Here is a 24,088-nt window from a genome sequence, read left to right on the forward strand (position 1 = left end):
ATTTGATTATTCAAACTTCATATAATAATCTACTCATGTATGAAAAATGAACCCATTACCCAGAGGAGGAACTTGTGTAACTTTGGTTTGCTCTAAAACTCATGATTGCTTCCCTAAGATAAGGAATGAAAGGGGTGAATGAAAAGCTATGAAGTTAGACGAGGGTTTTTTCTCTCAGTGAAGGAAAGATCACTGCTACAGGAAGATAACCAAAAACTCGCCCAAAAATTTCCAGGCCCTACCCTGCCAGTAAGGGAGAACAAGAAAGATGATGATTTATAAGTAATTTTATACATGTTACTTTGGAACTGGTATCCTGAGTCAATCCTTTCCAATCTCCTCAGTTTAATCTCTAAAATCTGAATCTGGCCACCACTTTCAATAATGAGACTGGCATAACAGCTTGATTTCAGAAGCATACTTTCAAAAAAAGTTTGATACCCAATACAATTGTTTCCAGTGATTAAAGTCTATTTGTTCTGTAGAGCCAACAAGTACAAGGAAACATTTTTTTTTAAATTTCAGGCTGAAGAAATCATTTAGTTCGTTTTTAAGAAATCTAACATATTTCTTGCAAGGATGTGTAGCGTCATATCACATTAAATCCTTCCCATCTGTTTTCTCTGGCTACTAGAAATGTAAAAGCAAGTAAGAAGGAATGCCAACTAATTCTTTTAGCCTCTCGCTACGTGCTGACAGTGTTACTGTTAAAAGTAATTGATTTTATTTGACCAGTTGTTCTCATAAAATCAACGTTTTCACAGCTTACCAAAAACTGCCTCCATCTCCACCCAAGGGTAACGCCCCATACAGCTGTCCGAGTCTGAAAAATCACTTGTCACTAATCTCATATAGCTATGAACAGAAGGTGCCATTCCAGTGACAGTTCAAATTAAAGCAAGAGTTCTCCTGGACTAATGATAACTGGATTTCATCTCTAAAATAAACCAGTGCTTTCAAAGACTGAGATACACAAATTCATCACCCAGGCCTCCATGCCTATACAGTAAACAACCAAAGAGGAAGAGTATTTATCAGGGACAGACGTATCAGGCCTCACAGGTGCCGCAGAGGAATCACAAAAGCTTGTTCCACATAATATCTTCCATTAACCTGAAGCCTTCGGTTTATTTTGTTTAGCAAACCACTCATCACTTTTATCTGCCGCCAGTGCCTAAAGAAATAGAAATGAAAGATACATTTATTTCAAGTCTGAAAAACGAAAAGTATAGCCCACCTTATACCTCAGTATACTGTCCACAATAGAAAAATTAACATTTAAACAGTGTCCAGGCCAGGCATGGTGGCTCACACCTGTAATCCAAGCACTTTGAGAGGGAGAGGTGAGAGGATTGCCTGAGCCTAGGGGTTCGGAAGCACACTGGGCAACACGGCAAGACCCCATCTCTACATTTTTAAAAAAGTAGCCGGGTGTGGTGGCACATGCCTGTGGTTCCAGCTACTTGGAAGGCTGAGGCAGAAGGCTCGCCTGAGCCCAGCAATTCGAGGCTGTGGTGGTCGTGAGTGTGCTATTGCACTCCAGCCTGGGCAACAGAGACTCTGATTCAATCTCCGAGGATTCTAGTTTGAACAGTTGGGACAACAGATACACTGTCCTATTCAGGGGAGGAGCAGGGTTCAGAGGAAGAAAAAGAACTGGTTGTAAAGCCTGAAGGGCCTCTGTCCAGTCCTTGCCTGTATGATATGTACTGAATGTATAATATTCATGGGTGAGTGCCTTCATCTTTCTGAGCCTGTTTCCTCAACTGCAGAGGAATGCTATCAACCTTGCATCTAATACTTGATGAAGTATTAGAATATGTATATAAAGCACTTATGGACATGGCAATATAAGAGATGCTTAATAAATAGTAACTTTTGCCAAGTGCGGTGACTCACGCCTATAATCCCAGCACTTTGGGAGGCCGAGGTGAGAGGATTGCCTGAGCCCACAGGTTTGAGACGAGCCTGGGCAACTTGGCAAGATCTCATCTCTAAAATAAATCAAAAAATTAGCTGGGCGTGGTGGTGCATGCCTGTAGTTCCAGCTATTTGGAAGGCCAAGGTGGAAGGATTGCCTAAGCCCGGCAGATCAAGGCTGTGGTGGCCATTAGTGTGCCACTGCACTCTAGCCTGGGCAACAGAGTGAGACTCCAACTCAAAAAATAAAATAAAATAAAATAAAATAAATAGTAACTTTTATTTACTATTATTAAATGAATAGATTTGAGGTAAGATAAATTAAGTTATAGACATGCTAAGCTTGAAATGTCATGGGCTTCCCAGGTGAAGAAGTTCACTGGATAAAACACTGGTCTCAATAGGAAAAGCACTACACTTAGAAGAAAAAGTTGTTAAGTTGGACTTCATCAAAATAAATTTCTGGCCATGGTGGCTCATGCCTGTAGTCTTGGCACTTTGAGAGGCTAAGGTGGAAGAACAGTTCGAGGCCAGGAGTTCGAGACCACCCTGGGCAACACAACAAGACCTTATCCCTACAAAAAAAAAAAATTAGCTGGTTGTGGGGGCATGTGCCTGTAGTCCTAGCTACTTGATAGTCTGAAGCAGGACGATTACTTGAGCCCAGGAGCTTGAGGTTACTATGAGCTATGATCAAGCCACTGTACTCCAGCATGGGTGACAGAGTGAGATCCAATCTCTAAAATAAAATAAAAATTCCTGCTCTTCAAAAGACTCTATTATAAAGAAAATAAATAGGCAAGCTACAGTCTGGGAACAGTACCTGCATTTGTAAGTGATGAAATGATGAAATATTATGGTACAGAGTTGATGGGTAACAGTGACATAAGGATTTGTTGTACTCGCTTATGTATATTTGGAATTTTTAATCATGAAATATTAAACAATGAAGCCTATTATGAAAAAACGGACAAAACATATAGCAAATGGCCAATCAGCATATGAAAATGTGCTCAACATCATTAATCATCAAGGACATACAAATTAAAACCACAATGAAAAAACATTTTGTGTGTGCTAGAATGGCTAAAAATAACAGATAAAAAACAAACTACATGCTGGTGAAGATGTAAAGCACCTGGAGTTCCCATAAGCATACAATGGTCCAATTACATTCGACAACTGTTAGGCACTTTCTTATAAAGTAAAAGCAATTCTACTTCTAGGTATTTACCCAAGAGAAATGAAACACCTACAAGAAGATTTATTCAAGAATGTACACAGCAGTCCTCCTTAAAATAGATAAAAATATGGCAACAGCCTAAATATCCACCATCAGAAAAATGGATAAACTATTATATCTGTAAAATTGAACATTACTAAGCAATAAAAAAAAACAATGATCTATGCAGGGAGGAATCTCAAAAATGTTCAGTGAAAAAAGCCAGGGACAAAAGAACACCTATTGAATGATTCCATTTACACGAAATCCAAGAACAAACAAAACCAATCTACCATGACAGAAATCAGAATGGTAGCTGCCTCTGGGAGATGGGGGTGTAAACTACTTGGAAATGGGCATGAGATAACTTTCTGCAATGGTGAAAGTGGTCTATATTTTGTTTTGAGTAGTGGTTATATGAGTATATACAACTGTCAAAACATTTAAATTCTATTTAAATTATACCTCATCAGCAACAACTACTTGTCTGGATCACAGGAAGAGTTTGGAACTAGAGATGAAGACATCAGAAAATGGATGATGGTTTAAGTTCAGAGCAGAGGTAACCAAAGTAGCAAGTAATCTCTCTTCAGAGAAGAATGCAGAATGAGAATAAAAAACTGCCAAAGTGGTACTATGGGTAAAAAAACATTTTGGGATAAATAAGATGCATGACTGAGAATAAACTGTCAGAGATGTGAAAGTGGCAGGACCCCCCCCCCTTTTCTGAGTTGGAGTCTCACTCTTTCGCCTAGGCTGGAGTGCAATGGCACGCTCACCACCACCACAGCCTCAACTTGCTGGGCTCAGGTGATCCTTCCTCCTCAGTCTCCCAAGCAGCTAAACTACAGGCATATGTCATCACGACTGGCTAATTTTTTGATTTTTTGTAGATATGAGGTCTTGTCAAGTTGCCCAGGCTGGTCTCAAACCCGTGGGCTCAGGCAATCCTCTCACCTTGGTTTCCCAAAGTGCTAGGATTATAGGCTTGAGCCACCATTCCCGGCCAGTGGCAGGATCTCTTAAAACCAGATGAGAAGAGTGCTCAGAGGAGGAAGAAGTTTGTCAATGGTATGAAGAAGTAAGAAGGAAAGAGCCTAGCAAATTTGCTAGCTGAAAGGATGACTGAGATTCTCTTTTCCCTCATGATAAAATTGATAAAGCTGGTATTTTCTATTCATTTCCTACTTTAACTAACATTAATCGAACATTTGCTATTATGTTAGTAGTCTGACAAGCTCTATAAACTACAACCATCTTATGACACGGATACTCTATATTTTCTCAAATTTTTAAATAAGGAGACCAAAGTTCAGAGTTTAAATTGCTTAAGGTCATACAGACATTAAATGACAGAACTAGGATAGATTGGTTCACTACTTTAATCATTCAACCAAGTATTCACAGAATGTCTACTACATGCCAGGTATGTGCTAGAAGCTGGAATCCCATAATGAACAACTGTTTTGAATGCTTCTGAATGATAGATTTTGATGAGAATCTAAAAGTTGTTCCTGTATTTGGCAAGACAGAGGTCACTGATGATGTCAATGTGACTACTTAACAGACGAGAGTCAGTGCAGAGCAGACTAAAGTGTAAATGGGAGATAAGAAGTAGAAACAGTATGCAGTCAGATTTTTAAAAGAAGAAATCCAGCTATAAAGAAATCTGGAGAAGGGATGTGGGGTAAATAAAAACTTTTCAAAAGCTCTTGGAGCCTGTTTGTATTATGAGAACAATCCACTAAAAAGAAAAAGACTGGTGCTGTAGAATGAGCTATGAAGCAAGAGGGGATAGTACCAGGATTTCCACTGAGTAGAATCATGCTATACACAAGAGCAGTGGTTCCCCATGGTAGCCTGAGGTAGCAGAAAGGCACAAATGCTGAGTCCAGATAAGGGGTCATATAGGTGGCAATGAAGACATAGGTCCCTGGCTCAAAAGTCACCCTGACAGCAAAAGGATATGGTTCTTATGGTAAGAACCTGGACCCTGTTGCTTTGGCCCTTCCTAATACACACGTAATGCCATCCCTCTTAGGTCTATGGTGATATAAATTTAGAAATGACTCACGTCATCCAACAATTTGCTTCCCTCAGGATCCATCTTAGAAAGTTCTCGAAATGCTTCATCCCCAACGAAGCAAATTTCATGTCCATCCTACACCAATAAAGAGAAAAGAAATTTGGCAAAAAGACATCTCCAAAGAAACCCCTGGTACAGCCTGTCCCTTTCCTGAGTAATGCTTACAGGGTCGGCCAGAATAACTACTTGTACTGTTGCTTTCCCTGGGGTATCCAGGCTCACCAGCGGAGTCAGAATCTTCTGGTTCTCCTTTTTCATCAAGTCTTCTAAGTCTGGCAGCTTGAGGAAAACAAAGAGGCAAGTGAGCAAAGGGTCAACACATTACCCTTACGGCAAAACCCTCATCAGCCCTAGAGAAATATCAGATCAACCAGAAAGAACCAAGGCACCATTTGTTTGATTTTATCATCTCAGTTGCTCTTGAAACAACAACTGACCTTGATGATAAAGCCACAATCAGAATAAACCTCAAGAAGGGAAGGGCAAGGTTCTTAGCTGGGCCAAGTAGCTACAACAGAGCTTAAACAAAAGATCTGGTATCAAACATTACCTCCTTTTGGGGACAAGAAAAGGCAATTCTTCCAAAAGCTGCTGCATGATCAACCACACCCTTAATGCCCTGTAGCTCCAGCTTACACTGAAAAGAAATCAGAAAATGGCTTTATTTTTTGGAACAGGCTATACACATATTCGGTAAAAAAAAAAAAAAGAAATTCAAACAGCATACTACAGGAATAAGGTAAAAACTAAGTCTTTCTCCTACTCTTATCCCAGACAACTAGTCAGCAGTTTCTTGTGTATCCTTATAAAGATACTGCATGCATATCTTTTTTTTACACAAATGGTGGCACAACTGACAAATTATTGTTCCTTTTATTCCTCCACTTAAAGTGACCATTTCAGTATATGATGACTTGCCTCAGTCTTTTTGATAGATACATAGTAATACATTTTATAGATGAACCATAAATTACTGACATATTCTTCTCATCTATAGGACATTAAGGTTCTAATACATTGCTATTACAAACAATTCTACAACAGACAAAATCTTGTACACGTGTCTTTGTACATATGTATGTTGAGCACATCTGTAAAATAATTCCTAGTAGAACTGCTGGGTCAAAGCACAAGGACTAAATCATGCTCAAATACTAGATTATTAAAAAAAAAGAAAAGAAATATATTATGCATTAAATCTTGTTTACACCTCCTCTAATTAAGCATTTCCACTTCTGAAAGGATATATCCCCAAATATAAATGAAAGTAATTTCTGGGTGGTGAGGTTATCACTAATTTTTATTTTCTTCTTTCTGTTTATCTGTATAAACAATGAATCACTATGAAGACACTCTGGGAACAGCTTTCATGCTGACCTCATTTATAAGCCAAACTCAAAGTAACAAGCTAGTTATTTCTCTCCAAGATTGCTCACCTGGTTATCAGCATAACCCAGTAAAGCCCTTTGCTTCTGTTCATCTTTTTCATAAATTTTCATTCCCAGTAGATTAGACCAGTAGTTCAAAGACTTCTGAAGATCAGACACTGCTAGAGTTACTTTTACTACAGGGTCTGTTGGAAAAAACAAAAGTAGAAACAGATAAGTCAGTTCAATGAAATAGAAAGACCAAAACAGGCTCATGTATATAAAAGAATTTAGTTTATGATAAAAGATTTTAAAACTATTAAAGGGCACACTATTCAATAAATGGCATTAAGGTAATTGGCTATCATTTGGCGGGAACTAAATGCAATTACATGGAATACATGTATTACTTACATTAAGTTGAAAGGACTTAAGATTATGAACTTCTTTAAGCTTAATACTTTAACCCATCAGGACGCTGGTGGGTTAAAGTATTAAGTTTAAGTACATTCCTGATAGATTAAAGTATTACGTTGAGGTTAAAGTATTAAGTTTAAGTTTAAAGAATGAAACCATGAAAACACTAGATTTAGGTAATTATTTAATATAATTTTGGAGTAGAGAAAAATTTTTCTTTAAAGTTGACACCAAAGATAGAAAAGCTATGAAGTAAAATGTCTACCAGGTTAAACAAAATGGAAAACTCCTTAACAAACAAACAAAAAGAGTTACAACAAAAATCAGTGCATACACAAAGTAGGAAAAGTTTTTTTGTAATATATGACACAAAAGTCCCTACTATGTACATCACCTTTAAATATTAATAGGAAAAAGATGAGTATCCTAGAAAAATAGACAAAAGTCACAAAGCAGACAGAAGGAATTAGAATAGTCAATTAACATATGAAAAAATATTCAACCTCACAAAAAAAAAATCAAAGAAATTTTTTTATTTTGTTATCTAGTTGGCAAATAATTTTAAAAGTTAGCAGTGTTAACTCCATTACTTGGGGGAAAGGCAGAATCACAATCATATAACACTGATAGAGTGTAAATTAGTACATTTCTGGGCAACAATTTGACAGAATGTACCAAAAGTTTTAAAACGTTCATTGCTTTTGAAAGAGCAAGTGCATTTTCAGCAATTCAAAAAGTAATTGTTGATGTAGGAAGAGCTTTCATCACAAAGACATTCACCACAAAGTTGCTGAGAACAATGAAACACTAGGAACAACATAGGCATCCAACAAAAGAGAATTGTTTATCTTCCTGCAATGTAATAATACAAGGGAATCCTACAGGAGAGATTTAAATAATTATGTTTTTTAATAAAAGAGTAGAAAGATATACTCTAAAATGTTAACAGTAATTATCTCTAGATTACAGGGGTACTGTTTTCTCCTTTTCTTCTGTTTTTGTTTTTTTGCTACTCTAAGAAAAAATTATTTTGTAGAAAGAATAAAAGTAACATCTAACATTACTAGAAACTTTTATATTGTAAAGTGACTTTCTGGAGACTGTTCCATGTCTACACCTGACTATAATAAATTCAATACATTTTTCTTTGGTTTTTCACAGTTAGAACCATTTTTCTGTTTGCTAGAATAGCAATACTATGATCAAGATAAGGTGTTTCTCACAAATGCCTCCACCTGGCAGACTCAATTTTCATTCTTTCCATTTCAAAATCAATAAATACTAGTTGACTGAGAGCCTTAAGAGATGTAGGACAGAGGGTCAAAATCACAGAAAGATTTGAAGATGTCACACTGCTGGCTTTGAACATGATAGGCGACCAGGAGCCAAAGAATGCAGGTGGCCTCTAGAAGTAGAACAAGCAAGGATACAGCTTCTCCCCTAGAGCCTCCAGATGGAACACAATTCTGTCAACACCTTGATTTCAGACCATTTCAGTAAGCCTGGTAAGACCTATTTCAGGCTGGGCACAATGGCTCACACCTATAATCCCAGTACTTTGGGAAGAGGCCAAGGTGAGAGGATTGCTTGAGCCCGTGGGTTTGAGACCAGGCTGGGCAATTTGGCGAGACCTCGTCTCTACAATAAATAAAAAAATTAGTTCGGCATGGTGGCAGGCGCCTATAGTTCCAGCTGCTTGGAAAACTGAGGCAGAAGGATCCTCTGAGCCCAGCAGGTCGAGGCTTCGATGGCTGTGAGTGAGCCACTGCACTCCTGCCTAGGAAACAGTAAGACTCCAACTCAAAAAAAAAAAAGACCTATTTCAGACTTCTGACCTCCAGGACTCTTAAGATAATAAATTTTGTTACATTAAGTCCAAAAAAAAAGAAAGAGATGTAAGATAGGAATGACAATGCCAGTTAGACAGACAGCTTTGAGTACATCACCAATCAAAAATTAATGCCTAAAATTTACTACCATTCTAAAGAACAAAAACATCTTAGGATTGTGGGGCTATCATTTTAAGTGTTGAAATACTACTAAGACTAAGAATGGGTGCAGTGGATCATGCCTGTAATCCCAGTACTTAGGGAGGCTGAGGCAGGAGGATTGCTTGAACCCAGGAGTTCAAGACCAGCCCAGGCAACATAGCAAGACCTCATTTCTTTTTTTTTTTTTTGAGTTGGAGTCTCACTCTGTTGCCCAGACTGGAGTGCAGTGGCCGCCCCGGCCACCGCAGCCTCGACCTGCAGGGCTCTGACAATCCTTCCGCCTCAGCCTTCCGAGTAGCTGGAATTACAGGCATGCGCTACCACGCCTGGCTGATTTTTTTTGATTTATTGTAGAGATGAGGTCTCGCTGCCCAGGCGGGTCTCGAACCTGTGGACTCAGGCAATCCACTCACCTCAGCCTCCCAAAGGCACGGGATTACAGACTGAGTCACCGAGCCCGGCTAAGACCTCATTTCTAAAACAAAAAAAATTAGCCAGGCGTAGTGACATGCACCTATAGTTGCAGCCATTCAGGAGGCTGAGGTGGGAGGACTGCTTGAGCCTAGGAGTTTGAGGTTGCAGTGAGCCATGATCATGCCACTGCACTCTCTGCCCAACATTCAGCAGATCAACAACGGCATTGAGAACCCCAATTTTGTCTTTCTACATTCTGTTATCCTCAGTGTACTTTTCCCTACAGCTAGTCCCCTCATGGTTGCAAGACAGCTGCCAGTAGCAGTTGGGGCTACATGTGCCCACATTCACATCTGGTAGAAGAGAAAGAGACTTCTATAACAGAGTGAGACCCTCCACTCAAAAAAAAAAAGATATATCACTAAGACTAGAGCACAAAAAAAGTGCAGAGGAGTTAGGAGTTGAGTTTTAAAGGCAGTATATAAAGCAATAATACCCTGTTTACAAAAATAACCATACAAATCTTTTAAATTACCAGTGAAGTATAGAAATACCAGCTCTCAATAAGTACCACATAGCCAGTCTAACTTCCCACACAAAAGAACAGATTGGCCTTTCTTTTGCTGAGCACCAGATGACAAACAGGGAGCATTAAACACTACAGTCAGCATGAGGGGAATCTGAATCTGAGGCAGCCCAGTGGAGGAAAGAGAATCTCCATGGCTCCTTTCTCAGTTCTGCTTGTAGCACAGGCTCCCTGAGTAAAATGGCAGGCAGAATCGCCCTTGCTATTCACCAGTATCTCCCGCCTCTTTTTTGCTTTTGTTTTGGCCAGAGCAGGCAGTTGAATTTGCAGGAATTAAATGATGAGGCTGCCTCTGCAATAAACAAAACACACCCTGCAAGGTTTCCTTCTTGTTCTGTGCAACAGTCAGCATGATGAACTCCTCACTTACCGAGTACCACCAATGGAGTTCAGAAACAGACCCCAGATCAAGGGTTGTGGTTAGCTAGTTTAGGGATAATTCTGTTTCTTTGCCAGTGATTGATTCAGTAGCAAGCACAATGTATCAGATCTGACCAGGAAGTATGCTGGAAGACTCTAGTTTTGCTCTGCTCTTAGAAAACAGCAATAAGTCTCTCCCTGGGTCTAGTAGAGGCGTATGCTGTCATCCCAGCCACTCAGGAGGCTGAGGCAGAAGGACTGTCTGAGCCCAGGAGGCTAAGCCATGATCATGCTACTTGCACTCCAGTCTGGGCAACAGAATGAGGCCCTGACAAAAAATAAAAATAAAAAAAAAAATAAATAAATACCAGAAGTCTCTCCCTCTTCTACAAGATGTGAATGTGGGTGCATGTAGCTGAACTGCTACTGGTAGCCATCTTGCAACCATGAAGGGGCCTAGCTGTAGGAGAAGTACACTGAGAATAACAACATAGAAAGAGAAAATTTGGGTTCTCAATGCCATTGTTAAGCTGCTGAATCAACTAAATCTTCCCTATAGACCTACAGAATATCTGTTCTGTGAGCTAAAAAAACTCTATAAACTTTTTTTGAGTGGAAGTCTCACTCTGTTGCCCAGACTGGAATGCAGTGGCCGCTCCCGGCTACTGCAGCCTCGACCTGCTGGGCTCCGGTGATCCTTCCACCTCAGCCTTCCAAGTAGCTGGAACTACAGGCACGCGCTACCATGCCCGGCTAATTTTTTGATTTATTTTAGAGATGAGGTCTCACCAAGTTGCCCAAGAGGGTCTCGAACCCGCGGGCTCAGGTAATCCACTCACCTCAGCCTCCCAAAGGCGCGGGATTACAGGCTGAGCCACCAAGCCTGGCTAAAACTCTATAAACTAGTTGGGTTTTTCTGTTATTTGCAGCTGAAAGAATCATAAATCAATACATTATCTGTAGAACAGAACCCATCTAGATCCCCTGTGGTTATGTACTAAAGTTCTAATATGAGAATATTAATTTCTCAGAGAACAGGTAAAAACACTGGCTTGGAAAGGAATGTCATGTCAATATAGAAAGACTACATAAGAAAGAAATGCAACTCCCATGCTCCTTCTACCAAAGATGCCTTTAGACAGAGGCTTTTACTAGTCATGGTATAATTACCTGATTGCGGTAGATTGCAATTCTGCAAATAAAACTTATATCCTCCTGGGGACTCAGTTTCAAAAACACCTTCTGCAACTTCCCTGAGTGGCCACTCCAGCTTCCTGGCATTGCTGACAGCCTGGCTAGAAGCGAGCGTGATACCCTATGACAAACCACAGTATCACTCAAGTATATAATCACAAGAGATCTTTTGTAGAACAAGATAATGACCCACTACCTTTAGGTCAAATCACCTAACATTTAATTGGTATTCAAATTTTTCTTCTAATAATTTGTTTTTATTTATTTTTTGTAGAGTTGGGGGTCCACTATATTGCTCAGGTTGGTCTTGAACTTTTGGCCTCCCACCTCAGCCTCCCAAAGTGCTGGGGTTACAAGTATGCATCATGCCCAGCATCTTCTCATGACTTATTTATTTATTTAGAGTCAGAGTCTCACTCCCTAACCCAGGCTCAAGTGCAGTGGCATACTCATGGCCACCCCAGTGTCGACCTGCTGGGCTCCAGCGATCCTTCCGCCTCAGCCTTCCAAGTAGCTGGCACTACAGGCGCATGCTACCATGCCTGGCTAATTTTTGATGTATTGTAGAGATGAGGTCTTGCCAAGTTGCCTGGACTGGTCTTGAACCCGCGGGCTCAGGCAATCCACTCGCCTTGGCCTCCCAAAGTGATGGGATTATAGGCAGAGTCACCGAGCCCAGCCTTCTCATAATTTAAAAATAGGTTTTGGATGTTTTCTCCCACAAAGATTCAGAACTTCATGAATCATAAAACAGAAATTAAAATGCCAGTGAAGTCTCATTCATTTAATATAAAAGACAGCCTCTTCTAATTTTAAAGATCTAGCCAGAGAAAACTTATTCTTCCAGCTACCTATTTGAGTTGTCTTTTTTAAAATTTTATTTTATCATCCAAGAAGTTTTTGCCTTTTAAACAAAAAAATTTAAACAAGCCATCAAGTTTCTTTAAATTTAATCAAAGTACCTAGAAACATACACCTATGCATTCTGATAAGACCAGCCTTGCTTCTAGTGTGGCTTATTCTAACAGCCTCTCTACCTCCAGTCTTGTCAATCCATTACCCACTCTGCAGCCAAAGTAAACTTTCCAAAACACATCCTATAGTCTATCCTCAAGATAGTAGCCAGCCTTGTTTTCCTTCTGCTCAAAGTCCTCAGATGGCTCTTCATTTCATTCAGGAATGCCTAAAATGCCCAACATAAATTTCTGACCCCATCTGCCACCACCTTCCCCTCACTCTCTCTCTATTCCAGCCACACCGGCTTTCCTGCATTTTCTTGAACATGTCAGGTGCTACGTGAGGGCTTTTGCACAGGTTATTCTCTGCACGGAATGCTCTTCTCCCAGATATCCACATGGCTAACTACCTTACCTTTTTTGAGCCTATGCTCAAATGCTATCTCCTCACCAATACACACACTCAACCCCCTATGAAAATTAAAACCAGTCAACCACTCTAGCTAACAATCTGCTGGAACAAAATGATAATTACCATAAAGTCATTGCCAAGCTTGTAGTCTCCGATGCCATAATTGTAAGTCAGCTCTGCAACAAAATGATCATCCTCAGGCCCAAATCCCACCATTGTTTTACTCCATTTCCCATCATAAGGCCTAGAAAAAAATGAAAGAAAGTGAACTCAGTGACCATAGACAAAATCTGTCTCAGGACGTCCCTAAAGAACTTTGGGCACAGAGAAGTCAGCGGTCTCTTCTAGTCCTAAAAATATTCATAAAGATGAGATGAGGCTGGGTGCAGTGGATCAAGCCTGTAATCCCAGCACTTAGGAAGGCCGAGGCAAGAGGACTGCGAGTCCAGGGGTTCAAGACCAGCCTGGACAACTTGGTGAGACCTTTTCTCTACAATAAATCAAAAAACTAACCGGACATGGTGGCATGCACCAGTTGTTCTAGCTACTTGGAAGGCTGAGCCAGAAGGATTGCCTGAGCCCAGCAGGTCAAGGCTGTGGTGACTGTGAGTGTGCCATTGCACTCCAGCCTGGGCGACAGTGAGACTCTGACTCAAAAAAAAAGAAAGATGAGATGACCTCAGATCCTCAAATGGTGCTGAGAGCAGCTGTGACAGTGCACATGAGCCCCGATCAGAAGCTCCAAAGACCATCTACTAGGTACTCACTTGAAGAAAAGGTTCATCTGCCCTTTCTTTAAAGCAGGGAACAGAATCCTGAGACGGTTAGTTCTCCAGTCTGACCTTAGTTTATTTATTTGCATATAAGTCAATAAGCATGCAATTCCCAACAGGTCTTGGAATTTTCCAACTTGCCATGGCTACTAAGCTTAAAAGATACTCTTATATAGCCATTACTTCAGCCAGGGCATATATTTAGTTGTGCTGTGGTGTAATATAAAATAACCTTGGTCTTTGTACCTGATTTCTACCACTGAGCTCTAAAACCCTTAGAATTTCCTGAGAGACAAGAGTGTTTTTTGTTATTCATAATGACCTCCTTTCAAACATAACCTGAGTATACATTAATGAGGTAATGTAGGATGGGGCTGGTTACAACATGATTAGAGTGTTGGATCTTTCAGCCCTACTCATCGACCTCCGGCAAGGAGATTAGGTTCTGTTAAGTTGTATAAAAATTCTTGGGCCGAGCACGATGGCTCATGTCTGTAATCCCAGCACTTTGGGAGGCAGAGGTAAAAGAATCAATTGAGCCCAGGAGTTCAAGACCAATCTTTTGTAAAGACCTTGCCTCTACAAAAAATTAGCTGGGCATGGTGGTGTGCAGCCTGCAGTCTCAGCTACTTAGGAGGCTGAGGTGGAAGGATTGCCTGAGCCCAGGAGATTAAGGCTACAGTTAGCCATGATTGTACCTCTGCACTCCAGCTTGGATGACAGAGTGAGACCCTGACTCAAATAAACAAAAAACAGCCAGACATGATGGCTCACATCTGTAATCCCAGCACCTTGGGAGGCATAAGGTGAGAGGACCGCCTGAGGCCAGGGGTTCAAGATCAGTCTAGGCAACTTGGCGACATTTCATCTCTACCCAGGCATGGGGTGTGCGCCCGTAGTTCCAGCTACTTGGAAGGCTGAGGTGGAAGGATCACCTGAGCTCCTAGCAGATTGAGGCTGCAGTAGCCGTGAGCATGCCACTGCATTCCAGCTTTGGTGACAGAGTGAGACTCTGACTAAAATGAAAAATAAACAAACAAAAAATCTTGAACAAGATTTGATGAATTTTCTGGGTTGCTAAACACATGGAAGTACTGGGAGAGTGGCTGGCCCAGAAAGGGCATGGCAGCTCTGCACCCTTCCACCCTCATTCCTTGCTCTACACATCTCTTCTGACTGTTTCTGAGTTGTATTCTATAATAAACCAGTAAATGTAAGTAGTGTTTCCCTGAGTTCCATGAGCCACTGTGGCAAATTATCAAACCTAAAGAAGGGGTATGGAAATACCCGACTTACAGCTGGCTGTCAGAAATACTGGAGGTCCAGACTGGCATCTGAAATGGGGGCAGTTTTGTGGGACTAAGCCTTTACCTCGTGGGCTCTTACAAGTCAAGTCAGAATTGAAGTAAATAATAGGACACCCAGCTGGTACTTGGAGAGTTGGAGAATTGCTTGGTGTGTCACAAGTGTTGTATGAGAATACAGTATAGAAAAACAGTATGTTTTTCCAGTGTCCTTTTTTTTTTTTTTTTTTGTGAGTTGGAGTCTCATTCTGGAGTGCAGTGGCATGCTCATGGCCACTGCAGTCTCAGCTTGCTGGGCTCAGGAAATCCTTCCGCCTCAGTCTTTCAAGTAGTTGGAACCACCGGCATGTACCACCACACCCGGCTGATTTTTTAATTTACCGTAGAGACGAGGTCTTGCCATGTTGTTCAGGCAGGTCTCAAACCCTCAGGTAATCCTTTCACCTCTGCATCCCAAAGTGCTGGGATTACAGATGTGAGCCATCACACCCGCCTTTCCAGTGTTCTTGAAGTTGACTTCCTAATTTATTTCCTCCTAATTTATTTCACTGTCTTCTACTCACTTTGAGGAACTGTCTTGTGTTCTCCAGGAGTATAAAGAGATTTTAAGAAACAAGGTATCATACCCATTACAGGCAGCTTTGCAGCCTTCTTCAAACTCCTCATGCCGCAGAACCTGGTAAGGGAATTAGAATAAAATGTCAAAACATAGATATTACCATTTGTAAGTTTTACTTGTAAAGGAACAAAAGAAAATGAGCTTTATACCTTTCCTAAGCTAGAGGTAGTAGAGGTAAGGAAGGATAGCCTACTACCAAGGTCAGGCTACCAAGCAAGTTGTGAAATCTATTTAGATTGAGAAGCAGTGCTATGCAGTGAAGAAAAGGGAAGCATTAAATTAATTGGATTTGGAATTCTGACTGTCAGTCATTATGTAACTCTAAGTTATTCAGGATCAAGTCTCAGTCTATTATGTTGTGAAAACGGGCAACTTATGAAGACATCTAACACAGAACCTTATACACAGAGAGCTCTCATTGTGTTAGTTTCCGTTTTCCTTTGTCCTTTGCCACCGCAGCCTTGACCTGTGGGCTCAGGCGATCCTTCCGCCTCAGCCTTCCAAGTAGCTGGAACTACAGTTGTGTGCTACCATGCCCAGCTTATGTTTTTATTTATGGTAGAGATTCTCACCAATTTGCCCAGGCTGGTCTCCAACCTCTGGGATTAGAAAATCTTCTTGCCTCGGCCTTCCAAAGTGCTGGAATTACAGGCTTGAGCCACCGCACCCAGTTTGTTTTCCTTTTTAATTCCCACTGCTACTTCTCCAGTTCAAGTTCCCATCACTTCTTTCAAGCTATTAAAATCATCTTTATTAATTTCCTTCCTTAATACCAACAAAAATGTCCTGAAAGCACAGCTCGGATCACATCACTCTGTTAAAAAATGTACATGAGTACTTACGGCAGCATAAGGTCCAAATTCCTCAGTATCCCATTCAAGATGCTATCAGAAGCAATCCCACCTTATTTGTCCTGATATCCCATCTCTTCAACTTCAACTAAGCAACTTCAGCCAAAGGCACATAATAGCTTGTGGTTTCCTAAACGTGCCTTGTTTACACTGGTTATTCAGTTTTTCTAGTATAACTTCTCCCTCTAATCTAACTGTGGGAATCCGATCTATCTTTAGAGGCCAACTAGGATGCAAGGTCTCCATGAAATATCACCCGACCAACCAGGTTGGAAAAGCTCTCCTTTTGTATTTTTATAATAGTAGCTAACACTTATATCATATATACAATCTATGTCAAATATTACACATATAATAATGTGTTTAACCTTCACAACAAACCTTTGATCAGTGAGGAAATACAATAAGGGAGAGCTTTGTGGTTTTCTGCTGTCACTTATTAAATTCTGACTTACGTTACAATTAGCTATGTACAACTCCAATTCCCATCCCCTCCCCCAACACAGGCCATGAGCTCTAACTGAGGGCATATACCAGGGTCATCTGCACCTCTATTGCCAAAACTCAACACAGTATCCTGAAAAAAGAGATATTTTAAAACAAACGACTAAGCCGGGCTTGGTGGCTCAGCCTGTAATCCTGTGCCTCTGGGAGGCTGAGGTGAGTGGATTGCCTGAGCCCGCAGGTTCGAGACCCGCCTGGGCAGCGAGACCTCATCTCTACAATAAATCAAAAAATCAGCCGGGCGTGGTAGCGCGTGCCTGTAATTCTGGCTACTCGGAAGGCTGAGGTGGAAGGATTGCCGGAGCCCAGCAGGTCGAGGCTGTGGTGGCCGGGAGCGGCCACTGCACTCCAGTCTGGGCGACAGAGTGAGACTCCAACTCAAAAAAACAAACAAAAAACGACTGATGAAGTCAGTTAAATCCCCTTGGGCTCCACCTCTATCGCAGTCTCTATGCTAAACTGCACTCTTGCACCTCTAAAGCTTTCCCTACTTGTGTGTTTCTCCCTGGCTTATCCGGTGCTCCCCAACAACTTCCACCTACGTCTTCCAGCCAAGCGATTCCTGCAATCACAGATTCTCAGGACCAGAGAGAGGTCGCTGCTGGTGTCGGAAAGGAGATGGGTTCTGACCTTATACTTAGATCTGGATTGTTGAAAGGTGAGTTGGATTAAAAAAATGTGGTACATATACACGATGGAATACTACGCAGCCATAAAAAAGAACAAAATCATGAATTTCACAGCAACCTGGATGGAACTAGAGTCTATAATACTGAGTGACCTCTCACAGAAACAAAGATCCAAGTATCACATGTTCTCACTCATATAATGGACCTTGAACATCCAATGTAATACTATAAGAAAATGACTGACGGTACTAGGAAACTATGGGGGGGAGGAGGAGGGGATTAACAGTCGCAAATATCTGTCTGGGGATTGGGAAACACCTCTTATCAACAGAATGCCTAAATGAAACGTAATTGTACACCTAAGCCTTAACTGTACCCCCACAAAATCATAATAAAAAATGTTAATAAAAAAAAAAAAGACAAGAGAAAGGAAAAAAAAAAAGGTGAGCTGGTGCATTTACCCCAAGAAATTGAGTATCCAAGAAAGACCATTCAGACCAAGCCCGACAGAAGCAGAAATTTGAATATGCTGATTATCTAAACCAAAGGCTCCAAACCGGAAGTTATTGTTAATTGGAAAAGTATTAAATAACTTTTTTGCTTATTACTGTCTTTTCCAGTAGACTGTAAACTCCACAAGGCGAGGCTCAATACACATCTGTGAAAAAACGTGCGTGGGCATACAGCTGGCGACTAACAGTGTTAGACCCTTTTATTCTCTCGCCTCCGCCTCCCAAAGTGATAGTATTACAGGCGTCAACCGCCGCACCCGGCCGTGTTAGCCCCTTTTCAAGGCTTATTAGCCCAACTAGCGACTCGCAACGCTTCATGAAGCTGAAAATCATGCAGGCCCAACAGTGAGTCCCGGGCCTAAGGTCGGACACTCCCCGGCGAGGTTCGCGACACACCCATTTCTCCCCTCCCGCCGCCAGGGGCAGCTGTGCCAGCCTCGCGCGTCAGCCGCGGTCGGGCCCGGTCTGCACCTTCATCCCCAGGACATCCCGGTAGAAACGAGCCGTCTGAAAGCGGTTTCCCACTTTGAACACGAAGTGCAGAGCTCGCCGAGCTGCCATAACTCCCACCACTACACGGCCGTCACGTGCACAGTTCGCCCCGCCCACAGATGACGCAACGGGTTGTGTCGTAATTGGTCGGCGCCGGCGCGCTTTGGTGATCCGTCAGGGAAGATGGCGACCCTCGCGTTAGGTGTGCGGATAGCCATGCGACCCTTGCTGCCGGTGGTCCAGACACGGAACCTCGACGCGCGGCGCTGGGTCCGGGCGCTGCGACGCAGCCCGGTGAAAGTGGTGTTTCCATCCGGGCAGGTGATGGAACGGAAGCGCGCTCCTGGGAAACAGCCCCGCAAGGCAGCGTCTGAGGCCAGTCCTGACGAGCAGCGGCAGACACAGCCGCTTCAGGTGTCCCCATCTAAGACGCCCTGCACTTGGGAAGAGTCAGGGCTTCGCTACGATAAGGCATTTTCCGGGGACAGGAGGCTCAGGTGATGTGTTCCTGAGTCTTGTCGAGCGTTCCCGTTTCCTTTCCTACCTCATTGCTGGCCCCTACCTCCCGCCTTCTGATGGAAGACTTCTTGCAGTACGGCCCGCTGGTTTTTCTGTGCACTGAGGGCAGAATAAGTGTCTTCTTTGGAATTTGTTTGTTTCTGTCTCTGCGAGTCCTTTTTAGGTCTGTTAGAACTAAGTGTCTCAGGAACAAGGATGCTGATCATTACTTGTCTTTTTGTTTCCATCCACAGCAGTGTAATGACAATAGTTAAGTCCAGGCCATTTCGGGAAAAGCAAGGGAAGATTCTGCTGGAAGGTCGCAGGCTCATTGCAGACGCTCTCAAGGCTGGAGCTGTGCCAAAGATTTTCTTCTTTAGCCGTCTGGAATATATAAAGGAGCTGCCAGTCGATAAGCTGAAAGGTGTCAGCCTCATTAAGGTGAAATTTGAGGATATCAAGGATTGGTCCGACCTAGTAACGCCACAAGGAATAATAGGTCAGTGGTTGCACAGTGTGTCGCTAGTTGTAAAGACCTAGAATTACTTGTTCATACTTATCTTAGTGCAGCAAAATTTATTTGAACCAAATTCAAAATGTTACTGTCTAACTGTTTCTTACTATTTCTTAAGACACCCAGAAAGTTATGGTTCTCAGACCTACGCATCTATTTCATTAATTTTCTAACTTCAGGCAGTAGGCCATTTATAGGACCAATCATATACAACAAAATGCTAGTAAAATTCAAAAAACCATATCATTCCTTGGGAGCATGTTTCAAAGGGAATTGGATCTTTATTTTGTATGTATATATAAATAATTTAGAATAGTGCCTGACCTAAAAAAGTGTTGGTTATAGTCATTATCTCTAGTAAACACTTTGATTCAGTGTGTGATACATTCATGTAAATAACTTCATCTGTACCATAGAAATTTTTTATATTCTAAAGTTGTTTTACTTTAATGTTATAATTAGCTTTTTTCCAGTTTTCCCTTTTCCCCTGCTTTCCATAAAATTTTGGAAGCTGGATGGTATAAAGTAGAACTTATTAAATAAGGAGAGAAGTTTTCACTAAAGAAGCCTCTTAGAGTTTTCATTTTTCCAGGTACCCCCAAGTGCCCTCAAACCCCATTTGTAATCCTTTGTATTAGAGTGAGGACAGAGAGGTCATCAGTTAAATGACTGTGTCCATTCTAAAGTTCCCAAGATTCTGGACCTCCAACATGATACCTTAGAAGTGACTCAAGCCCTTACTGCACCCATAGCTTCTTCATTTGCAGAGAATGTCCTTAAGATGGTGCTTCTGAGCTGGATATGACTTTGATTCATTCAAGTTTTTGAGTCCGGATTCTATTTTTCTAGGAATGTACTTTGAATTTTAAATTGAGTGATGAAGGACAGTTAAGTCTTAAGTCAAGAGTATAGCAGACTATTAAGCCTACAAACTATTAAGAAAAAAAAGCACCGAGTGGGAAAATGAGCAAACGTTATAGAAACAAGACATTTCAGGGAAGAGAAAGTATATGAGTGAAGGGACATATAGGAGTGAAGAGGATCACATATGGTCAATTAAGAAAAGATGTCAAGCCTCCCTCATAACCAGGGAAAAACACAAGTTTAAATAATGAAATGCCATTTTTTTCTATCCATGTGGCAAAAATTGAAATAAATGAATAATATGTCCTTTGTTAATAAGCATTTGAGCTGGGAAACAGGTATTTATGAGTTCCTGATGTAAATAAACTGAAATAACCTGTGGGGAAGGCAGTTTGGCATTATCTGTCAACATTAATAAGCTAAGTATTTAAAATAATGAATGTAACATCTTTTTAGTTCACTGATTCTGAAGTGTACTTCCCTAATACTTTCTTTTTTACTTCACAAAACTTCAGCCATAAAAACAAAGGACTCTGACTGCTTCAGGAGAAAAGTGATTTAATATCCACCAATCTGGCTGGGCTCGGTGGCTCAGCCTGTAATCCCAGCATTTTGGGAGGCCGAGGCGAATGGATTGTCTGAGCCTGTGGGTTCGAGACCAGCCTGGGCAACTTGGCAAGACCTCATCTCTACAATAAATCAAAAAATAGCCGGGCATGGTGGTGCATACCTGTAGTTCCAGCTACTTGGAAGGCTGAGACGGAAGGATCAACTGACCCCAGCAGGTTGAGGCTGCGGTGGCCATGAGTGTGCCACTGCACTTCAGCCAGGGTGACAGGGTGAGACTCCAACTCAAAAAAATAACAACAAAAAAAACCCCCAAACTATCCACCAATCCCCCCCCAGTAATTACACTCTGGAATTTAAATGTTTCTTCCAATTCTGAATCCTTCTGTTTCCTCTTGTGAGAGGAAAGTTAAAGTAGACTGCAGGTCATCAAAAACAAAGTGAGTTGGCCAATGACTCCTCACTTGTTTGTCTTATATTTTTATTGCCATGAAACTATTTCTGTATGTCCTTCTATCGAAACAGACATTCACTGCCACTTATAAAATGAAGGATGTAAATGAGGATATATATAACTGTTTCAGTGAACAGATTTTGTGAAGTGCCTTCTGTTTTACCACTTTATCACATTTTGTTGACTTCTGACATTCTGCTTTTCTAGACTATAGGAAAGATCTGTTTGTGTAGTTTGTTTTTAAAATGTGCCAATGCTTGTAAATTAAGATTTTAAAGAATAAAATTTTATGAAACATTAAAAAAAAGAGTACACATACACCATTTGTTCATTTCACTTATGCTAGAGAAATTTTTGGACATGCACCAGTTAGTCATACAGAGGTATTCATTGCAGCATTGTCTGTAGTGGGAAAAATTTTAGGTAATTTAACAGTCAGTAGGGAAAGAGCTAAATGAATGGTGGTACATTCAAATTACAATGTAACAGTTAAAAGACTAAGTAGCTTCAAAGGTATTGACATAAGTTCTTCAAGCCATGTTTAATTATTGAGTAAAGTAAGTAGAATATGGAATAGAGTATGGTTTTTTATGTTTAAAAAAAAAACTATATATGGGTAGATGTGCTTATATGTAGGTGGATGTTCTGAAAGGATACATTCCAAGATTGAACACAGATGTAAGGGCGACGGAAGTGGCAGTAGTAGAATTTTGTTTGAATTTTTTCAATCAGAATGTTGTATTCATGTATTTCTATGTAACTAAACATATTTAAAGAAAGATAAGTCTGTGGAAATTCAGACTATTCCCCGTGTTCATATCAGACAAGTGAACTTCCTGTTTTGTCTCCTCAGGGATTTTTGCCAAACCTGACCATGTGAAGATGACATACCCAAAGGCTCAGCTTCACCATTCACTGCCCTTATTGTTGATTTGTGACAATATCCGTGACCCTGGGAACCTGGGGACAATTCTGAGATCTGCTGCTGGGGCAGGCTGCAGCAAAGTGTTGCTCACCAAAGGTAAGAGCACCTGTTACTAGGTGAATTGCTTGTCCATTTTTAAGTGAACCAGGGCTCTGGGCAGACATATATGGGTTTGACTAAGCAGCAGTGCAGGTGTCAGATTCCGCATCTGTAATGTGGGAATAATAACAGAATCTCCCAGGTAGGGTCATCTTGAGGATTAAGTGAGATGATGCACATGGAGTACTTTATATCATGGCTGCAACACAAGAGTTAAAATTTAGTGAATGTTGATTATTTTTAAAAGTTATTTTGAAACTTGCTAGGCTGTTAAAGAATTTTAAATCAACCAGGGAAAATAAATGAATGCCAATTTAAATACTTGGTTTCAGGTCCTTTATTTAACATTCTTGAATTCCCAAATTGTTGAATCTCTGAGACCTTCCTAACTCTTGAATTCTGAATCCTCTGAAAGGAATGATGTCAGCAGTGTGTGACTATATAGTCATAATACGTTTCCCTTAGCCTTAGGACACATCACATGCTTTACACAAAAATTAGCCTCATTACATTTCTCTCCTCATCAGAAATGGAGATTAATAGGCTTAATTCTAAGTAGACCTGCCTAACAGTTGGGACATACCTAAAATGGTTATTATATCTTGGGGGCGAAGGGGAGGGAGAGTATCCTTCATCATAAACACCTAAGCTACCATTAAGTGTAAACTCATAGCAGTGCCCATTGCTGAGACATGCCTAAATTGTTGTTTCTCAGTCACACCTTGTTGGAGTATGTTTCTCTGTCAGCATGAGAGCTAAGTGCTGGGGTTCCATTATCAGTACCCCACTAGCTTGCCACATTGTTGAGGCCTCTGATAGCAGGGGTGAGTTTTGGAAATATATCTATTAGATCCAAGTGGTGTGGTTTTCACATTGATTCTGACGGCTCAGTGTGTAAGAAGTCAGGAAAGAAAAAGTTGGAAGACCTTGGTGTGGTGCCTGATATCAAGGGCAGCGTGTGGGGGAGGAGGGAAATCTCATCTTTTTTTTTTTTTTTTTTTGAGTTGGAGTCTCACTCTGTCACCCAGACTGGAGTGCAATGGCCGCTCCTGGCTACCGCAGCCTCGACCTGCTGGGCTCCGGCGATCCTTCCACTTCAGCCTTCCAAGTAGCTGGAATTATAGGCGTGCGCTACCACGCCCGGCTAATTTTTTGATTTATTGTAGAGATGAGGTCTCACCAAGTTTCCCAGGTGGGTCTCAAACCCATGGGCTCAGGCAATCCACTGACCTCAGCCTCCCAAGGCACGGGATTACAGGCTGAGCCACCGAACCCAGCTAGAAATCTCATCTTTTACCTTACTCCCCACCAGGTAGTAAGGTTAGACTAGACAGCGCCTCTCACAAATCTGGGCCTATCTTGTGGTCCTGTTCCCTTGCCTCTTGGGATATAGCCCAACTCCCATCTCTGGTTCCCTGCAGGGGTGGGAACGCCCTTTGTTGGGGATGTGTGTGGGCACTGTTCATTCTCTGTCTTATTCTCCTTTTAAAATCCGGTCTGGGCTGGGCTTGGTGGCTCAGTCTGTAATCCCAGCACTTTGGGAGGCCGAGGTGAGTGG

General features: G+C 41.4%; 2 protein-coding genes across 3 annotated transcripts in view; one reads left to right on the forward strand and one right to left on the reverse strand.

Annotated features, from left to right (window-relative positions):
- Window positions 1-449: 449 nt before the first annotated feature.
- GLOD4 (glyoxalase domain containing 4) lies at window positions 450-18,756 on the reverse strand. The gene is made up of 9 exons (XM_008056041.1): window positions 18,589-18,756; window positions 15,629-15,678; window positions 13,049-13,169; window positions 11,534-11,678; window positions 6,665-6,801; window positions 5,779-5,865; window positions 5,394-5,507; window positions 5,217-5,303; window positions 450-1,174 (listed from the first exon to the last, which is right to left on the reverse strand). The coding sequence occupies exons 1-9, from the start codon at window positions 18,676-18,678 to the stop codon at window positions 1,109-1,111; spliced, it is 897 nt and encodes a 298-aa protein (XP_008054232.1). The 5' UTR covers window positions 18,679-18,756; the 3' UTR covers window positions 450-1,108.
- MRM3 (mitochondrial rRNA methyltransferase 3) overlaps window positions 18,757-24,088 on the forward strand; it is an 8,439-nt gene continuing 3,107 nt past the window's right edge. The window contains exons 1-3 of one of the 2 annotated variants that reach the window (XM_008056043.2): window positions 18,757-19,106; window positions 19,362-19,606; window positions 22,360-22,527. In XM_008056043.2, the coding sequence (XP_008054234.1) occupies window positions 18,793-19,106; window positions 19,362-19,606; window positions 22,360-22,527 (727 nt within the window). In that variant the 5' untranslated portion in view covers window positions 18,757-18,792. The remainder of the gene's footprint in view (window positions 19,107-19,361; window positions 19,607-22,359; window positions 22,528-24,088) is intronic. The other variant, XM_021711349.1, reaches the window with a different exon arrangement.

Source organism: Carlito syrichta, unplaced genomic scaffold (assembly GCF_000164805.1).
Source record: "Carlito syrichta isolate Samal-C Ts95f unplaced genomic scaffold, Tarsius_syrichta-2.0.1 Scaffold302085, whole genome shotgun sequence".
NCBI lineage: Eukaryota > Metazoa > Chordata > Mammalia > Primates > Tarsiidae > Carlito > Carlito syrichta.

Coding starts and splice junctions, on each gene's coding strand:
- GLOD4 (XM_008056041.1), bottom strand. CDS start 18,678: ATGGCAGCTCGGCGAGCTCTGCACTTCGTGTTCAAAGTGGGAAACCGC. Junction 5,508..5,778: donor TTTCTTGTCCCCAAAAGGAG/GTAATGTTTGAT, acceptor GTTTTCCTCAAG/CTGCCAGACTTAGAAGACTT. Junction 1,175..5,216: donor GAAGCAAATTGTTGGATGAC/GTGAGTCATTTC, acceptor CTATTTCTTTAG/GCACTGGCGGCAGATAAAAG.